The sequence below is a fragment of the Sciurus vulgaris genome (genome assembly GCF_902686455.1).
Source record: "Sciurus vulgaris genome assembly, chromosome: 8".
Classification (NCBI taxonomy): domain Eukaryota; kingdom Metazoa; phylum Chordata; class Mammalia; order Rodentia; family Sciuridae; genus Sciurus; species Sciurus vulgaris.
Window position 1 is genome coordinate 124,993,728 of NC_136468.1, and position 17,084 is coordinate 125,010,811.

At 49.4% G+C, this 17,084-nt stretch overlaps 1 protein-coding gene across 1 annotated transcript in view; it reads right to left on the minus strand.

The window, feature by feature from the left end:
- The window catches only part of GNB1L (G protein subunit beta 1 like), a 68,887-nt gene that overhangs the window by 11,859 nt on the left and 39,944 nt on the right, over positions 1–17,084 (minus strand). The window contains exons 5-7 of the mRNA XM_079152022.1: positions 15,188–15,350; positions 11,421–11,519; positions 6,838–7,053 (exon numbers count right to left, since the gene is read on the minus strand). Coding sequence (XP_079008148.1) covers positions 6,838–7,053; positions 11,421–11,519; positions 15,188–15,350 — 478 coding nt within the window. The remainder of the gene's footprint in view (positions 1–6,837; positions 7,054–11,420; positions 11,520–15,187; positions 15,351–17,084) is intronic.

Genomic DNA, 17,084 nt, shown 5'->3' on the forward strand with positions numbered 1-17,084 from the left:
TGGAAGAGGGTCTGAAATGAGAGAATGTCCTGGGCAACTTCACAGTACAAAATGCAGTCACCCAGCTCAGTAAGATGTATCTGTACCTGAAGGGCCAGGAAGGATGAAGGAAAAGAATCAAAAAACTAAAATTGATAAAAGGAAGTAGTAACCAAAAGAAACTCAGTCTGAGCCATACTAATTACTACATACAAATAGGCTTTTGGGCAAAAGTCCTTTCTGGAAATAATGAGGGTGACTAAAAACAGGACCAATTAAACAAGAAGATTATCATTTTAAACTTGCATCTTCCTAAGCTAGCTTTCAAATGCATAAAGCAAAAATGGACAGGAACTCAGGGAAAAGTAACAATATGGGCACAGCATGAGATCTACCTTCAGGGACCCTGACCAAGCCCACAACTAGGCCTCTGTGCCTGATCCAGTGTTTATGTGTGCAGCTGTGTGTCTAACAGCATGAGCACTTTCTTTTCAAGCACATATGGAATACTTATGCAAACTGGACAGGCCCTTCAAATTTCAAAGAACTGATATCATTCAGACCTTGTTCTCTGACCACAATGTAATTAAGTTAGGATTTGAAAACTAAAAGATAACTGGAGTTGGGGGGAGAATCAAATAAAACATTTGGAACCGTAAAAACACTCTAATCAGCTGGGCAGTCAGAAAACAAATAAAAACAGGGTTTGCCTACAAGTGAGGGATGATGAAGACGATGACATCTCATGATATAGGACCCAGAAAAAGGATCACCCAGTGGGAACACACAGGCAAAGGAAGGTTGTGAACTGACAGGTTACATAGAGTGACAGGGCAAACCCAGACAACACAGAAAAAAGGAAGAGACGGATAAAAACAGAAATGATGAATTAGAAAAATACAGACTTTCAAGATCAACAAAGATTGTAATCTCAGTAACTCAGGAGGCTGAGGCAGGAGGATTACAAGTTCAAGGCCAGCCTCAGCAACTTAGCAAGACTGTCTCAAAATATAAAACGACCCTGAGATCAATCCCCAGTACCAAAAAATAAAAAGAAAAAAAGAGAGAGATAAGATTAATAAGGCACAATATTGTGAATATGGCAACAATTTACATATTCATTATGAACAACTATAAAATGGTCATTAGGAAAATACCTTAAAGATTTTTATTCCTATAGACAGACTCCTAGAAAAATCTTCCCTTAAAATCAGAAAGCCAAAATAAATCCACAAAAATTGAACCATCTCTACAGAGAAAATACCTGCCCTAAGTGCTACAGGCAAAGATTGACCATGGCCACTCAAACAGATTTCAGACTGGTTATAGCTCAGTGTAGAGTATTTGCCTACCATGAATGAAGTCCTGGGTTCCATCCCCCAAATAAAACAACAATGAAGCAGATTCTTCCTGCCCAGAACTATTCAGCAATTAGATGAGAGAGGGGTTGCTTGACTACCAATTTTAGGGCTCCTGGCCTTTCCATACCATTTGCATAATCAAGTGAAAGAAGAGAGCAGGTACTGGCCAATCCAAGGCCCTGAACAACTCCAACTGAGCACAGCCGAGTCAGAAGACAACATGCTAAATATTAGGTTATTTTAGGACTTTTTTTCTTTCGAGTCAGGGTCTTGTTATGTTGCATAGAATAGGCTGGTCTCAAATTCCCTGGTTCAAGCAATCCTCTTGCCTCAGCTTCCTGAGACTACAGATGTGTTCCACCACACTTTATTTGGTTGCTATTAAAAAACGAACAAACAAACAAACAACAACAAAACCCTGAACAACGAAACTCACTAAATTAAAATTCTTGGAGAAAAGCCTAACCAGTCTGATGGATGTAGTAAACGCATTTGGTAAAATCCAGTACCTATTCACGATTCAGATTCTTCCCCCATAAGAAGGAATCTCACCTGATGAAAACCTGTCAATAACCTGCAACAAACACAGCCTCCCTGTTGAACCAGCCCAGTCTGGGATGTCACTGTCTTTACATGAGGCAAGTTCTGGGTTCTGACCTGTACAATCAGCACCTCAACTGCTTATCCTTCAATCACCTTATCACCTATTTTATATCTCATGGCCAAGGACCCTGTCAGCTCAACCTTCTTTCTTCTAGTCATCTCTCCAATGCCTGGTTCCACCTATTTGTGGACCCGCCAATGTCCCCAGCCCACCAGCCCTGACCACCCCTCATGAGCTCACCCTTCTCTGGCTGGCCATCTCAGCCAGCACTGTCCCTATCTGCAGGACACTTTGCTTGCCTTCTGTTGATCTTATCTGTCAGAACCCTAGCTCTAGGGAATCTGTGCTTCCTGTCTATGCTTGCACACAAGCAATTGAACAAGTGTTCAACTCTGTGACCATAACCCCAGATGGGCCCTCAGTGTACAAAATGCCCAGCTGCTGGGCTGTCCCCTCCCCTCTATACGTCCCCCCTTATCCCCACATGGCTACACATACTAGCTGCCCTCAGGAGCATTCCCATGACCCATCTGATGGCCCACGCTGGGCAAGACTATGAGGCAGTGCAGGTGTATGTGGGGTGCACCTGCATTTGTCTACAGACACAAGCCCCTTCCCTGATTCCCAAGGACCAGAATAACTGTTGGCCCAGGGAGCACTGGAAGGTGGGAACCAGGACAAAAGGCTGACTTGATATCATCTTTTTCTTTTCTGTCCCGTGAACTCTGCCCTGGCTCAGTGATAGAGAAGGGATCTCTCAGTAACAAGCAGTAGGCCTGGCTAGGAACCCTTACTCAGGGGCTCAAGGTCACTTCCTTGCTATTCCCTCTTTCTACAAATTTCCTAACTGTGTGAAGTTTTCCCAGGAGAAAAGTGCTGCTTTTAAACCTGACCCCTGCTGCTCCAGGGCAAGTAGAAGGGTTCAACAGAATCTTGAACCATGGTCTTCACAGGCAGGGCAGAGGGCAGCTTAACACCAGTCTTCTCATGCTTCCACACCGGTGATTTCACCTGCGAGGGACTAAAAGATCCAGCTCCTGCCTAGGAACTTGGCTGTACTGAGCAACCAGCTGAGTAGCCACTGCCCTCAGGGATAGAAGTGACTCCACATTCACCATAGCCACTCCTGAAAATAAATGATGGCATCAGGCAGAGACAGCCTGGCAGGACAGGGTTCCTGGTAGCCAGTGAGGGAGACACAAGAAGTCTGTACAGAGACCTAAACTGGAGAAAGGTCAGCATCAACCTGGGGGCTGTATTCCCAAGGATGAGGAGGACCTGGCTCCAAGGGAATGCAGAAAGACTGGCCAGAGCTCTATGCCCTCATCCATGTCTCCTGTTAAAATGGGCACAGGAATTCTGGATGCAGGGGTAGCTGGCCCTGGGCCCTGCAGTCTCATTCCTGGCTGCCATAGGTAGCTGTGCTACTGCCATTTAAAAGGAAGCCCCTGGCAAAGCCAAAGAGAGGGAGGGGAGCAGCCACCACTGTGGTGCAGCCAGAATGTTGACCGAGTATAGCATGGGGAGAGCACAGTGGGTCCATTCCCAGCCCAGGGCTGACTGGGGTGGAGAAGCCTCATTATTACTTAAAGACCTAAAAATACTACTGGCTGTAAATCAGGCCCTGCTTCAAGGCTGTGGGCCCTGCCCCAAGTGTGAGAGGAAGGAGCAGGGCCTGCATACCACCTGTTTTTGACGACAGCCAAGGCACAAACCTGATGGCTCACGGGAAAGCCACCTGGGTAAGGCAGGCCCACAGCTCTGTTGTCACCAAATGTCTCCAAGGCAACCCCTGGGTATCATCCTGAACAAGTAGCCTCTTGGTCACCACAGCAGCCTCTGGCCAGGCCCTGGCCTGGGGCAAGACCCTCCGGAAAGGATCTCTGGCCACCAGTGGCTCTTATAGCACATGACCTCAGGTGCCAGGAATGCACAGCTTGGCTGCCATCTGGTTCTGATTACCCGTGCTCTGTTGCAGGGAACCTCATCCACGTCTGCTCCCAGCGCCCGCCTGGGAGAGATTGATTTGGGCTCATTAGAGGTTTCAGCAGAAGGACATGAGGAAGGCACATCTGTGGTATGTGGCTCTTAGGCCAAGGCAGGCAGCCATGATGTAGCACTATGGCATAGATGAGAATGCCTTTGGATGCCTGAGGGCATGAATTATCTCGCCTGCTCCCAGGTATCAAGGCTGCTCTCAGATGGCTCACATCCTCAAAACACCCTAGAATGCTTACTCCCCAAAGGCCTGGGCTTTAAGGAAATTGAAATTTCCAGGGCCTATGGGACCAGCACTGGATATGCCATTAGGTAAAGCATAGAATATCTGCCTTTACCCTCTCCGTGGGGCTGTTCCCTCCCCTCCCAGGATCTCTTTCAGCAGCAGGAGCAGTTGGTGCTCAGTGGGGGTTGGGGGAACTCTCCTCTTCCTTTGATGTGGGAGGCTCAGCCAGACCTGCCCAAGGCCCACCATCACCCCAACCACTTCCAAGCTGCAATTCCTGGTTCCCCTTCTGCTTTAACTTTTCAATTCATTAATTCCTGCTTCCCCCTTCTGCTTTAACTTTTCAATTCATTAGTAGAATAAAAGTTCATCTCTGGACTGGAACGTGCCCCATAAATTTAAATCTTAAGTTCCAGCAGCTGTTTCCCAAACATGTCAAGAGAGACCAAGTAGATCTGGGCCAGGACGACCCCTTCCCAGAATACTGGGTGCAGAGAAGCCTGGGTGGGGGAGCCACAGAGACCTTGGGGAAGCTGCCTGGTCTTCAGCTCTTTACAAAGTCAGGCTGATGAGGGTCAAGTTACAGGGGAATGAACACTGGAACCCATGAGGGGTGGCACTGCTGGGTCTCCCCATCGGGTTTGAGGAAAAGGAGGGAGGGGTATGAGGGAGACCTCCCCTGCCCCCATGCCTACCTGGTAGTAGTTCAGGACATGTAGAGCCAGCACGTGGAGTGGCTCAGCCTTCGATTTGTACAAATGACTTTTAGCATTATGGTTTTCACACCCAATCACTACCCAGGTCTCTAAGGCCTTGGAGACTTCTCTTCCTGGGTGAGTCATGAGAAGCTCTGCCCTCACAGCAGGGCTTCTGAGGGCCTCTCAGGGACACTGATGGACTAATAGATGGACAAATATAACAGCTTACTCTGAGTTCACTGTGTGCCTGTCATAGGTGGTCACCCAGGGAAAAGGTTGTACACAGGGGATGTGAACCTATATTCTATTTTGAGTATGACATGCACCTGCCAAACCAGCAGGCCCCACACTGCCATCTCTCCCTTTTCCTTACTGGGGTCTAACTGGGCATGACCCTGCAGGGCTCTGCTCAGATACTGCTCAGCAGAGATGCTAGGTCAGCCTCATACCAAGGCAGTGTGCACAACATCATGAATTCTGCTGGCCCCTCACTATAGCTCTATCCTCCATTTCCAAAGGGGCAGTCCAAGATCTTCCCCTGCTTGACTTTGGTACCTGTCCCCAGGCTATCACTCTGTCTTGTCCTCTCAGGTACCCCTTTTAGCTTTGTTCCATGTCAGCCTCCTTGCCCAAGACTCCTTCCCTATCCAATGACCCCTACCCTTGCTATCCTTACTTGATCCCTCTTCCATATGATTTTAGGATGATGCCCCTAGTTGCACTCCAAGTTTGGTGGCACCCATAGGGGCCTGGATGCTGTTTAGCACCATCTGTACCCCTACATTTACTCAGGGTCCACCCCTGATTCATGTGCCTCAGGACTTTGCCAGTGTCTACTCAGGGCTAGGCCTAATGGGCCAAAGGTGAGCTCATTCCCCCTGGCAGCAGGGTCTGGGCTGGAGAATGCTGAGTTTGCTGAGAAAGGCCTCCCTGTCTTGGGAGGGGCCTTGGCAATGTCTTCTCTGTGCCTCCTGTTGTGTGTGGGAAGCCTGGAATACCACACCCCACGGAAGAAGGCAGGCATGAGCCCTGTCCTTGGTGCTCTGGGTTCAAAAGCCCCCGTGGGGCTGGGAGCTGGGCCTGCTGTGGCTACTACCAGCCACCCCAAAGGACACACAACTCCCACCAGACCTGTTTTCATAGGGCTACTTCCAAAGTTTCTACTTGCAGGTAGAGGCCAAGTTTGCCTCCTGAGACTCCTGGCGAATGGGGTTCTTTGCCCACCCCCAGAACTATTATATACCTAGGCCTCTCTCTGGCAGGGCTTGTGGTCTGCAGCTCCCCAGAAGACCTGCACCAGAGAAAGGTCTGGGCATGTCTCATATACCCTCACCTCAACCCAAACCCTCCTATCTCAAATGAGGTGAAGCACGCAGGCCAGACTACCCTGTGCTAGGCAGTGTGGCCATAGGTTCAAGCCTGGATAACAGGTAATCCTCAAGTCATACCAACTGGAACAGTCTATAAGATATCATGGGGAGATTTCCAATAACCCCCACTCAGACCTGAGGCCTCATCTCCTGTACAGTAGGCTTTCCTGCTACCCATGAGCCACAACCTCCCTAGAGTCAGCTTATAGACCATTACTGGGGGCTATGGCTTAGTGTAGTTTTCCAGAGTTTGGTTTTTGATTTCTTTTTTTGATTAATCAGTTCCTTACTGACAAAATTCCTCTGAGTTTTCACAAAGGGGTTTGAGTCTGCCTGGACTCTACGTGCCTTTCTCTAGATGGACAAGACGTGATGGCTGTTAACCCGAGATCTAGGAGAAACCCAAACCATGTGAATAGCTGGCCCGTGCCCATGCCCCTTTCCCCCTGCACCAGCCGTGGACAGGCCCTCCTGCACCACCTCCAAGTGATTAATTAGCTAGGGATCTGCAGCAGCTCCTCTTCATGCCTAAATATTGTTTCAGCCTATCATACTGTTAGTGCAGAGCAGGATAAATGATGTACAGGGCCGGCACACTGACCTGTAGGGCCTGCTGCCCATCTAGGCTCCAGACAGCCAGCTCCTTCCCTGCAGAGCCTGAGATGCCTCTGGCCTTCTGGGAGTCAAAGTCAAGGCCCATGACAGGCTCCCCATGGCAGGCAATGCGGCTGCACACCTTCCGCTCTGAGATGTCCCACAGGGCCACTGATCCATCCTCATAGCCGACCAGAAGGAGAGGGCGGGGACTGGTGTCAGCCTGCAGGGAACGACAGAATGGTCAGCTCCCTGAAGTTCCCTACCTTCAGTGAGTTACAGGAAGACAGTGCTCTGGAGACAGATTACCTCTCCTGCTGGGCCCAGACTTGGGGTAGACCAGCCTGGGAGTGGTTTCCCATGCTCTCATGATAGTCTTGAGGCTTTGTACACCCAGTGTCCTGCACCCCCATCTACTGGGTGACTAATACAACCCATATGGGTCTTGGCAGGGCTGTTGCTAAGCACCTGAGGGTCTGGAGGGTACAGCCCTGAGTATACCAGCCAAGCCCACCAGGCTTCACATGGCCATGCTGCTTTTTGCCAGCCCCATGACACAGCAGCTGCTGGTATTGCATATTGCCCAAAGGGGCACATGTGGGTATCTGCCAATTCCTTGGGGCTGATGGCAAACTATCTAACTGCCTCCACTCCTCAGGTCAGAAGCTCAAGGCCACCCCTCACTGGGGTTGGTTACCTGTCTGTAACCACCATCCAGGAAGACTGCAAACTCCATCTCAATGAAAAACGAACTTTCTGTGCTTTGTCAATGTGGCTGCGGAAGCCCCCACCTCTGGAAGCCTGGTGTGAGTGGGCTCTAGCAGTCCTTGCTATCATGATGAATGAGGTAGAGGGTCAGAGGGCTTTGCGCCCTGGGTAGATGCCTCGTTTATTTAGCCTCTGAAACAACTACAGAAGAAGAGCACAGCAGGATTCCAAGTCACCCTGGGGGATGCAGCCATCAGTCCTGGCTAAGAGCAGCTACCCAACAGAAACCTTGCATGGTTGGGCAAGGAGGCCTGGGTTAACTGGAGTCTAACAAGTGGATACTATATGGTCAAACAGCACAAGTACCATGGCTCTCCTCAGTATCAGAAGAGACAGGCACAGTGGAGCACACTGTAGTCCCAAATACTACTTCAGAACTTTAGGCAGGAGGATAACTTTGAGTCTAGGAGTTCAAGATCAGTGTGGGCACTACAGGAAAAATAAAAAAATGCTGGGGCTGGGAAGCTAAGGCTGGGGATATGTGATGATGGGAGCTGGGGAAGCCAGGCCTGGGGCCACTACAGGTCAGCTCTAATCTGGAGGGATGGCTGCAGCAGGAATGGGAAGGACAAATCACCAGGCTTATACGTAGACACAGCAAACCTGCTAAGGCCAAAGTTGGTCTAGAGGCAACATATACATGTCCCCAGAAATGGCTTGTAAACAGACTGCATCCTGATGGTAATTCAAATTCACACACACAAAACAGGAAGAAAGGAGGATCCTGGAAGGAGGTACTGGCAGCTGTGTGTCTTCCTGGGCAATTCCCCTGAAGCATCATCTGGAGTCATGCCCTGCTCCCCTGCCAAGCCCACAATGTGCTCTTCAGCTCAACCCAAAAGGCAGGGCTGCCTAGGGTCTCTGAGTACATGTGCCCTGTGCACTGGCCCTGTCTCCACTGGCAGAGGCTCTGGTGGTGCTGCTGTGCTGTTCCTGTAGTTTCATCACAGGGAAGAGTTCCCTGCTGGTGCTTTTCAGACCACTTGCTTGGAAATGATTTGTGCAGATTCATGTCACTCCTCTCTCAGATATGGACACAGAGTGTGCCAAAGTAGAAACACTATATATTACAAGTCTGTGTGGGCAGTCAAGCCTCTCTAGATGTGCCTCCCTGAGCCAACAGCTGTGTCTGTATCCAGGTCAGGGTCAGGGCCAGGTGGGAGAAGTCTGGAACTCTGCATCCAACCAGGAACACACACCAACCCCTGACATCAGTTGAGGTATGTTTATTTGCTGGACACTGCCCCAGAAACCACTCTACAGAACTTGCTTGGGGGCTCTTGGATCCACTCCCCTAGACTTGTGCTTTATGGTGGTATCTACCCCCAATTTTGGAGCCTTAGCCAAGCCTGCCCCTCCTCCTCCTCCATGGGATATTTTCCTTCTGTGTTTTCCTTTCTGTGTTTTCTGGTCCAGGAGCTTCTCTTCATCACTGAAATTGGTTCTGGCCAGTCTCTCAGTGATGCCTGTGGTCTCTGAGGGCTGAGCACAACAGCTAATTCAAAGGCTAGGTATGATAATCCACCTGTCATGGTTCCATGGGGTGTCTAGAGAAAGAACCAGCCTGGCCTGGAGGGGCTTGCGTGGTAGTTTTGGTCCCTCCCAGTCACTACCACTGGTCCAGCACCTGGCCATCTAGCTTTCTACTATGCCCCAGGTTTTAGACACCCTGGGTCAGACAGGCTATCATGGTACAGAGGCCTCTTTGGGGATGAGGAGCTGAAGTCATCCTGATCGGTATATCTCTGGTTCTCTCCTCATTCCCAGCTGAGATCTGGAGATAAGAACTCACTCTGTAGTCCCTCCTGTCCCTTGGCATGCAGCCTGCTCGTCCCAGCAGGCCAGAGTCCCATGGGGAGCCCCCAACTCTCTGTTTCCCAACTCAGGTGGGGCCAGAGGGAGGGGGCCAGAGACTGGGGAACTGGGAAGTCCTTGCTCTGAGGGATGGTGCCAATGATTCTGCCTCCAGCCTGATTTAGATCCCAATCTTTTATGCAATAATAAACAATGTAGTTCAGTTGCTTTGAAGAGCAAAATAATAGACCTCAATGTTTCAGAAAAAAATATCCAGTCTGATTACTCTGCTATACTCAGGTTAATAAGTTTATAACCCAGATCATCAGGTTTGGGTAGAAAAAGTGGAACATTCCAAATTACCGTATGCTTTCCTCAGCTGAACACTTCATGTTGGATCCATATCACCAACAAAACCGTGATTTGTCCTTCTGTCAACTATATTAATTACCTTAACAAGTTTGTACATCCCTTTCTACACATTTTTCTGTTGGAATTTTTACATGATTGTGCAATGACCCATATTTCTCAGGGTGCAGAATAGAAGAGAGTTCTGCCCCGGGTTCTGGGAGCATCATGGTCACTGCCTATGGCACTTAGGGGTGTGTGTGGAGTGGGAGGAGGGGGGTGTTTGTCTTCCCAGGAAAGTACCAATGAGCCTTCCAGGGAACCCTGTCTGGACACATTAAGTCCAATGACCTAGGCTCCACTGCAATACCTAAGGCCTGGCTGCAAATGTCACAGCTCTAGGCACTTCACTTTCATCATTTCATGAGTCTCATGCGTCTCTCAGAAGCCCCCACCTCCTCAAATTCCCTAGGGGCTTCTCTCCAAGAGGCTCCAGAAGCAGAGGGAACACCCAGGATCAACTTTGCGAAAATCTTGAATTCCAACTTGGACCTGCTCAGTCAAGAAACTGCAGGGGGCACCAACTGCCAGATAGGCCAGCAATCTTTCTGCTCAGGTGGGTAGACAGAAATACTTGGGACAGGGTCTCTGGGGGTGCCTGCCCCAGTGGTTCTTGTGGGGTATGCAGATACTTCCAAACTGCAGAGACTCATCTCATCTAACTCGTAGACAGAGTTCAAAGAAGCAACAGGCACAAGGCAGGAATTGCTTCTGCCTGACCAAGGACCAGCATAGGGTTATTCTCAGCATCTAGGACTAGGAAGATGACCTAAGGTTGAGCAATTGTTCCTGAGATAGGTGCTCTCAGTGATCTGCCAACCATGGTTTCTGCAATGGCAAAGCAGTTTCTGGGATTCTTTGCAAATGGACACATTAGACCATCCGCTTTGCTGCTCCAGTGACCCCAGGAGGAGAACCAATGAGCCAGTGCTGACCTAGGCATATGGCTAGGAAGGAGGCCTTACCTCCAAAGGGGCTGCCTGGGGGAGGATCCATCCCAGGCCCTAGACTGAAAAACTGGGGTCTCAGTTTCTGTTACCAACACCAGGAGATGCCTCCTAATTCTCTCTAACCAGAAAATACAACTAAGAAGAAAATGACTGCAGATCAGAAATTCCCAGGTGGCTGCAGGGAAAGTCAAAGTGTCAAGCCCACTCCTACCTCTAAGAAAGGTCCACGAATTAATTCCAAGCACATTGAGGGCCATGAGGGGTTGTCAAAGTTAGTTAAGAACCTGGGACCAAGGTGTTGAGGAGAGGGTTTGAATCCCCACTGGAAGGCAACTGACCCTACTGTGCCCTCTTTACCACTACTAGCAGGAGGGTACTCTGTGAGGTGAGCCCAATCAAGCCTGCAGAGGATAAGCACCAAAACCAGGGTTCTCTGTGAAATTTGCAGGAGCCCTTTTGAAGTAGCAGCATCAGCAGCTAGGAGTGTGGAGATGTGGAGAGAAGAGCAGAGGCCCGGCCATGGACATTGGGGCTGTGGTAGCAGGTACACATATTCTCTGAAGGGGGATACTGTCCAATTGGTTTGACAACAAATCAAATCCTGAATGGGGCATGACTCACAGTCTGGCGGGTGTGGCAGCAGGGCGTGGCTGGTACGCACTTGCCTTACCTGCCACAGCCCCAGGCACATGGGCATGCCTGGCTTGGCATCTGCCTCTGGCTTCAGGGTGCACACCGACGTCTTGGATGGCATCTCCAGAATCTGAACCTGACAGTAAGAAAACAAGGTGATTTGGGTCAATGCCAAGTTGAGTTTGTGCTATACAAACAAGAGACTTTTAAGGCGATTAACCAAGGCTGCTGCGAGTTTCTGTCTATTCCCCTCCCTGTGGGGACCTGGAAGCTGAGTCTCCTAATTAGGCTGCAAAGGCTCGTGGGCTTGGGTGCTGCCAGGGCCATTGCGAAACAAATGTTCGCATCATTCCTGAGTGACCAGCCCATTACCAACTGATGGCTGCCTTTGGCCTCTCCTGATTTTTGCCATCTAGGCAGAACAGGCCTAGCTCAACTGACCCTGACTTACCTTGGCCATTATTCCTCCTGTTTGTCTTTCTTTCCTGGCATAGGTTTTATACAGGAACCACTCTGAACCATCTCAGACACATCAAGTGGTGCAATGACTTGCATAGGACCTAGGATCCACCACCAGCCTACAAATGAGCACAATGTGTGGGTGCCTAGGGCAAGTTCATTTGGATCCTGGCTTTCCAGTCCCTGAGTACCTATCCTGCATAGGTGCCAGGCCCTCTTACAACCAGGTTGGGAGACATACCTTGTGGCCAATATAGTCCAGCCTCATGTGCAGGTCTGTCAACCTGAGTGAACTACCCGTCTGACCAGATAGGCTAGGCTCTACCCAACTCTGTCCCTAGAAGATAGCCAAAGCCACAAGAATTGGACTTGGGCTCTGAAGCATCAATGGCCAGAGTCAGGTCCTAGTTGTTCTGTGTCCCTGAGTCATTGAGCTCCTGCATCATCTAATGGGGACAGGGCAGCACCTCCTCTGATCTCATAGGAATAAGGGGTTCCCTCAAGACACATGTAGCATAGAGCTGGCCAAATGCTCCTCCTGCCTTGTATTTTGCGTTGTCAAGTAGTTCTATAGCAAGTGAAGCCTGTTTGTGCCTTCTGCCATCACTCTCCAAATTGGGGGTGGGAGGGTCTCTGCTGGCCCTGAATTTATTTCTCTAGGTACTGGTCAGAGTGGATCACTATCAATAAAGTAACAAGCACATTGATATTCAGCCACCCTGAAAAAAAAAAAAAAAAGGCCAGCCAACACAGGTATCCTCTGGTTTGCACATGAGGAATCTAAGGTCCAGAGAGGTTGGAGGTATCAGCTGGACAGAACTTATACCTACTGACTCAACCTCTCAGGCTGGGTTGGAGGACAATGTCTGAGGGCCCAGTGCCCATGCAGGTAAGAGCTGCATTGCTTTCACCAACCGTCTAGCACAAGAGGCCTCGGTCCCTAATTCTGAATTCTAGTTCCACCATGCATGTGCTGGTAGGGCCAAGTCCAGAGTAGTCTCTGGGCAGGGTAGAGTACTGAGCAGCCTGTGTCTTCAGCTAGAGTCAGCCAATGCACCTACCACTGGCAGGCTAGGTTCTTTGGGCAGGGTACTCTCATCAAGGTCCCCACAGTGCTTCAGTCTCAGCTTTCTCCTTGCAGAATCAACCAGTCACTATGTGAAGAGCTATAGGTACAGGGTGTAGCCTGTAGGGAGCAGCCAGCAGGCAAGGGCTAGAACTGCAACCCAAATACAGTGGACAGGAAGAGATGCCACAGTACATGCATGTGTAAGGAGGCAGAAATTCACACAGCCTACATGTCAATAAAGGAGGGCCTGTTCCCATCTGCAGGCTCAAGAAGACTCCTCTGGTTGCAGTGAAGTGGGGCTCAAGGATAAGGGGACTCCAGCAGGTCAGCGGGCAGGTGTAAGTCATATAGCAAGTCTGTTCTTTGTCTAGGGAAAAGGGGAGAGTAAAAACGAGGGAGGTCCTGAGAAACTAAGCTGAAAATTGTGGGAGGGAGGATGGGGGAGTGGCGGTACCATGACCCGCAACTTGTGTGCAAGACAGCAGAGAGCTCAGGGTCTGGGCACCTAAGGTAAGCCCACATCTACCTGGTCTGGGTGCCCCAGCCCAGGCCTCTGAGGGGTTAGAGGAAGAATTCCTGACCTGTATTCAGAGCCTCCTACAGAAACCAAGAACTTTCCATCTGGCACCCGACTGCAACTTTTGTTTCCAGAAGGAAAAATGTTGAGTTTGGGCAAGTGTGGCCACCCAGACGGCCAAGCATGGCAGGAGCATGCTCCCCAGGCATTGTCTGGGCACAGGCCAGCAATTCTTTTCCAGGGCCCAGTCCAGGCAGATTCCAGGTGGGAATGTGGAAACAAACCATTTTCCCAGGATGTACATAGTCCCCAGACTGGTTGCTCCTGAAAAATACCAATACCACCTGCACTGGGAGAGCCAGGGGCCAGGAAGCTGGTTAAAACCATGCAGAGATGGATAGCCTACAGAAAGAAAAATGGTAGGCTGACTGTGTGCTGGCTAGGGGTGGCTGAGATGAACACACAGGATGGCCAATAGCACCACCTTGGGGAAGAGCTTTCACACACTTCAGGATGGCATTATGTGACTATGTAGCTCAAAAGGATCTGGCATGAACTGCTTCCACTGTTCAGGGGGAAGCATGCCCCTCCTTCTCACATTAATAAAACTTTTAACAGGTTTTTGGCAAATTGGCAAGAAAAGTGTATGTAGTTCCTAATTGGTGATTTAAATGCAATCATGAACAAATAAATGCCTGTTCCTATCTCATTATTTATGAACTGGATCTACTTGAAGACAAAATGACTTTTCTTGGGTGGGGGCCAAGTCTAACTGAGTACATGGGGCTTCATCTGCCAGCACCAGTAGGAGCCACCCTGCCCAGCACCACAGGCCACAAAGGCCCACAGGCCCACAGAAGACAGGGTGATAGACGAAAGTTCTCTCCTTTTCCTCCCTTACCCTCTGGGCCCTGGAGCAGCTGTACTGCACACTTACCAGGCCAGAAAATCAGCACTCTCAGGTTTTTCTCCACTTTCCCTTCATCTCCCCCAGAAGCTGAGTCTATAGCCCCACCCTACTCCTATACACCACCCTCCACCCTGGTTTCCTGTTCCCTGCCCTTCCTCGTGTCATGGATACCCCTTCCCTTGGTGGACTCTGCTTCCTCTGATCCTGGGGGTTTGGATACCACTATGCAGCTGACCAATTCCTCATCACCAATGCCTCTGGTCACTCTGACTATGACCTCCCTGCTCCCATTGAACCCCATCTTCTTGCTTACCTTCCCCCTCCCCTGCAATTACGATTACTGCTGTAATGCCCTACTTCTAACTTCACCAGGACCTTGGTCTCTTGTCCACCACTTTTTCCCATCCACCTAAACATTCCTTCTGCTCTAGTCTAAGACCCCTGAGGATGTGAGTGGTTTCTCCCCCAAATGCCCTTGGAGGCCTTGGGCCTAAATATTTAGCTATTCCAAGCACTCCTCCGTGGATAACATAACAAGGGTAACAAGGCCTGAGATACAGGCCCCTCTTTCTGGGCAGGCCCCTTTTGGATTCTTATCACTCCCCTGGGAGAATGGCTTACCACCAGGGCCACCTCACAGGTGAACAGACCAAGGTGGAGCCAGCCATGTACTCACTGGTCGCTGGAGCTACAGTGAAGTTGGTAGTCCCTAGACCTGCACCCAGTAGCTCCATAGAGTCCTACAAGCAGCAGTGTGTCCCCTCACCAGGGGACACATACCTCATGAGCATACCTGTTAAGAGCCCAGAGCCAGAGGCTCATGGAACAAGGAGCCTCAAGGGTCCTCACCTCATCATTGTCCTTCCCTGGCACAGCAAGCATCCAGTGCAGCTGCTCCTCAACCAGGATGGAGCTCCTGCAGAAGCCCACACTTTTCAGGTGCACAGAGTCCACGATGGTGTTCCTGCCCTCTGCCAGGTCCCACAAGCACAGCTGCAGGTCCCGGCCCTGACTGGCAAATCATGAGGAAATGCTGTGAGACGTCCAGTGAGTACAGACAGGCACACCCACTTGGACCAACATTGAGCCTTCAGTCCCCCAAGGTCAAAGGTAAACATGTTTCCAGAGACAGCAGCTGTTATGAATATCAGATCTCCTGGTATTCACAACTGAGTCTGCATTCAAGGCACCCAATGTCAGGCACACAGATGTTCCTTGTGGCTTTGGGGAAGGGGGTTCATGACAATGTATCTGCTAAACCTCTGGACACCCCCTCCCCCAATAAACTTCAATGTATGTGCATTAAAAACAACCAGCCAACCAAGCAGCATATCAGGGGCCCCAGGAAGGATGGTGCACTGTGACAAACTGGATAACGCACTTGGGGGAGAGGGTAAACAGAAGTCAACCAAAGGAATTTGAGGAAGTGTCCCAACTGTAAAGTTAAAGATAACCCTGTAGAGACATGGTGGTCCAAATGGTAACTTGGTTTCTCACAGCAGGTAGGCAGCAGTTCTGAATCCTTAGTACGTGTCTGGCAGGGTGAAACAAATACTTGAATCAGTGGTGGATGGCCAAAGCCTTGTTTGCCTTTCACAGAGAGTTATTACAAAGCAGGTAAGCCTGATAGACCTGTGGGGCTGTATCAAAGTCAAGAGGTCAGTATGAATGTGTGTGTAGTTACATACATGTGCAGACATAGAGATAAATGTGGATATGTATGCAAGTGTGGGTGGCATGTCCCCAGGTGTACTAGCACTGCCCACTGGGAGACCTAGAAGCAATGAGCACACTTGTGCCCCAGGTTCAGTTTCTCCTATTCTTCAAATACAGGATCCAGGTTTCTGGAGAAATAGCTGATTTTAGAGCTGGGGTAAGGGGAAAACCTTAAGATGAATTTCAGCATCTAATGCTAGAAAGTAAGGAAGTACTTTTTAAAAAATAAAATATAGGATAGGGGCACATGAAAAGGATGTAGGCCCCAGAGCTATAACAATTGAGTAACAAATTTTGATAATATTATATTTTAACCCAAAGAATGAAGCAAATCTACCTGAGCCCCTTCTTTTGAGTGAACATATAAATAAATGTGGAAGTAGGAACAAACCTTCCTTATAGGTTGGTTCCATGTTTCAACTACATAGTATTCTACCAAAAGGAAAATGAGGAGAAATGATAGAAATAAAAGGTCCCCATGAGAGCCAGACATGGTGGCACACACCTGTAATCCAAGAGACCTAGGAGGCTAAGGCAGGAGGATTATAAACTCAGTCAGCCTCAGCAACTTTGAGAAAACTTGTCTCAACAGGGTGGGGAAAGCTGGGGATATAGCTTAGTGGTAGAGCACCTGAGTTCAATCCCTAGTACCCCTCCCAAATAAAAAGCCCCCATAAGAATATTCCAGTATAGCCACTACAGTGGCAGAATCCACTCACATTAGTGGGTGAGATCTTAAGGAGACATAGGGCATTTGTATAGGCTCAAAATGTCTTCCCCTAAATATTTCTTAACTGTGTTGGTTTTAACAAAGGCCTGCATGTTCTTGAACCTCCTCCCATCAGGATTTAGAACACAATTCTCCTCACATGAGTGTGGACAGGACATAGTGATCTGCTTCTCAGGAACCCAGGGAGCAATACAGGAAGAGGACCTCTTATCTAAAATTCTTGGGAACATAAAATCTGGTCTTGGGACCAGATTTTAGTTTTACAGATTTTGGAATATTTTCATACACTTTGCTGGTTTG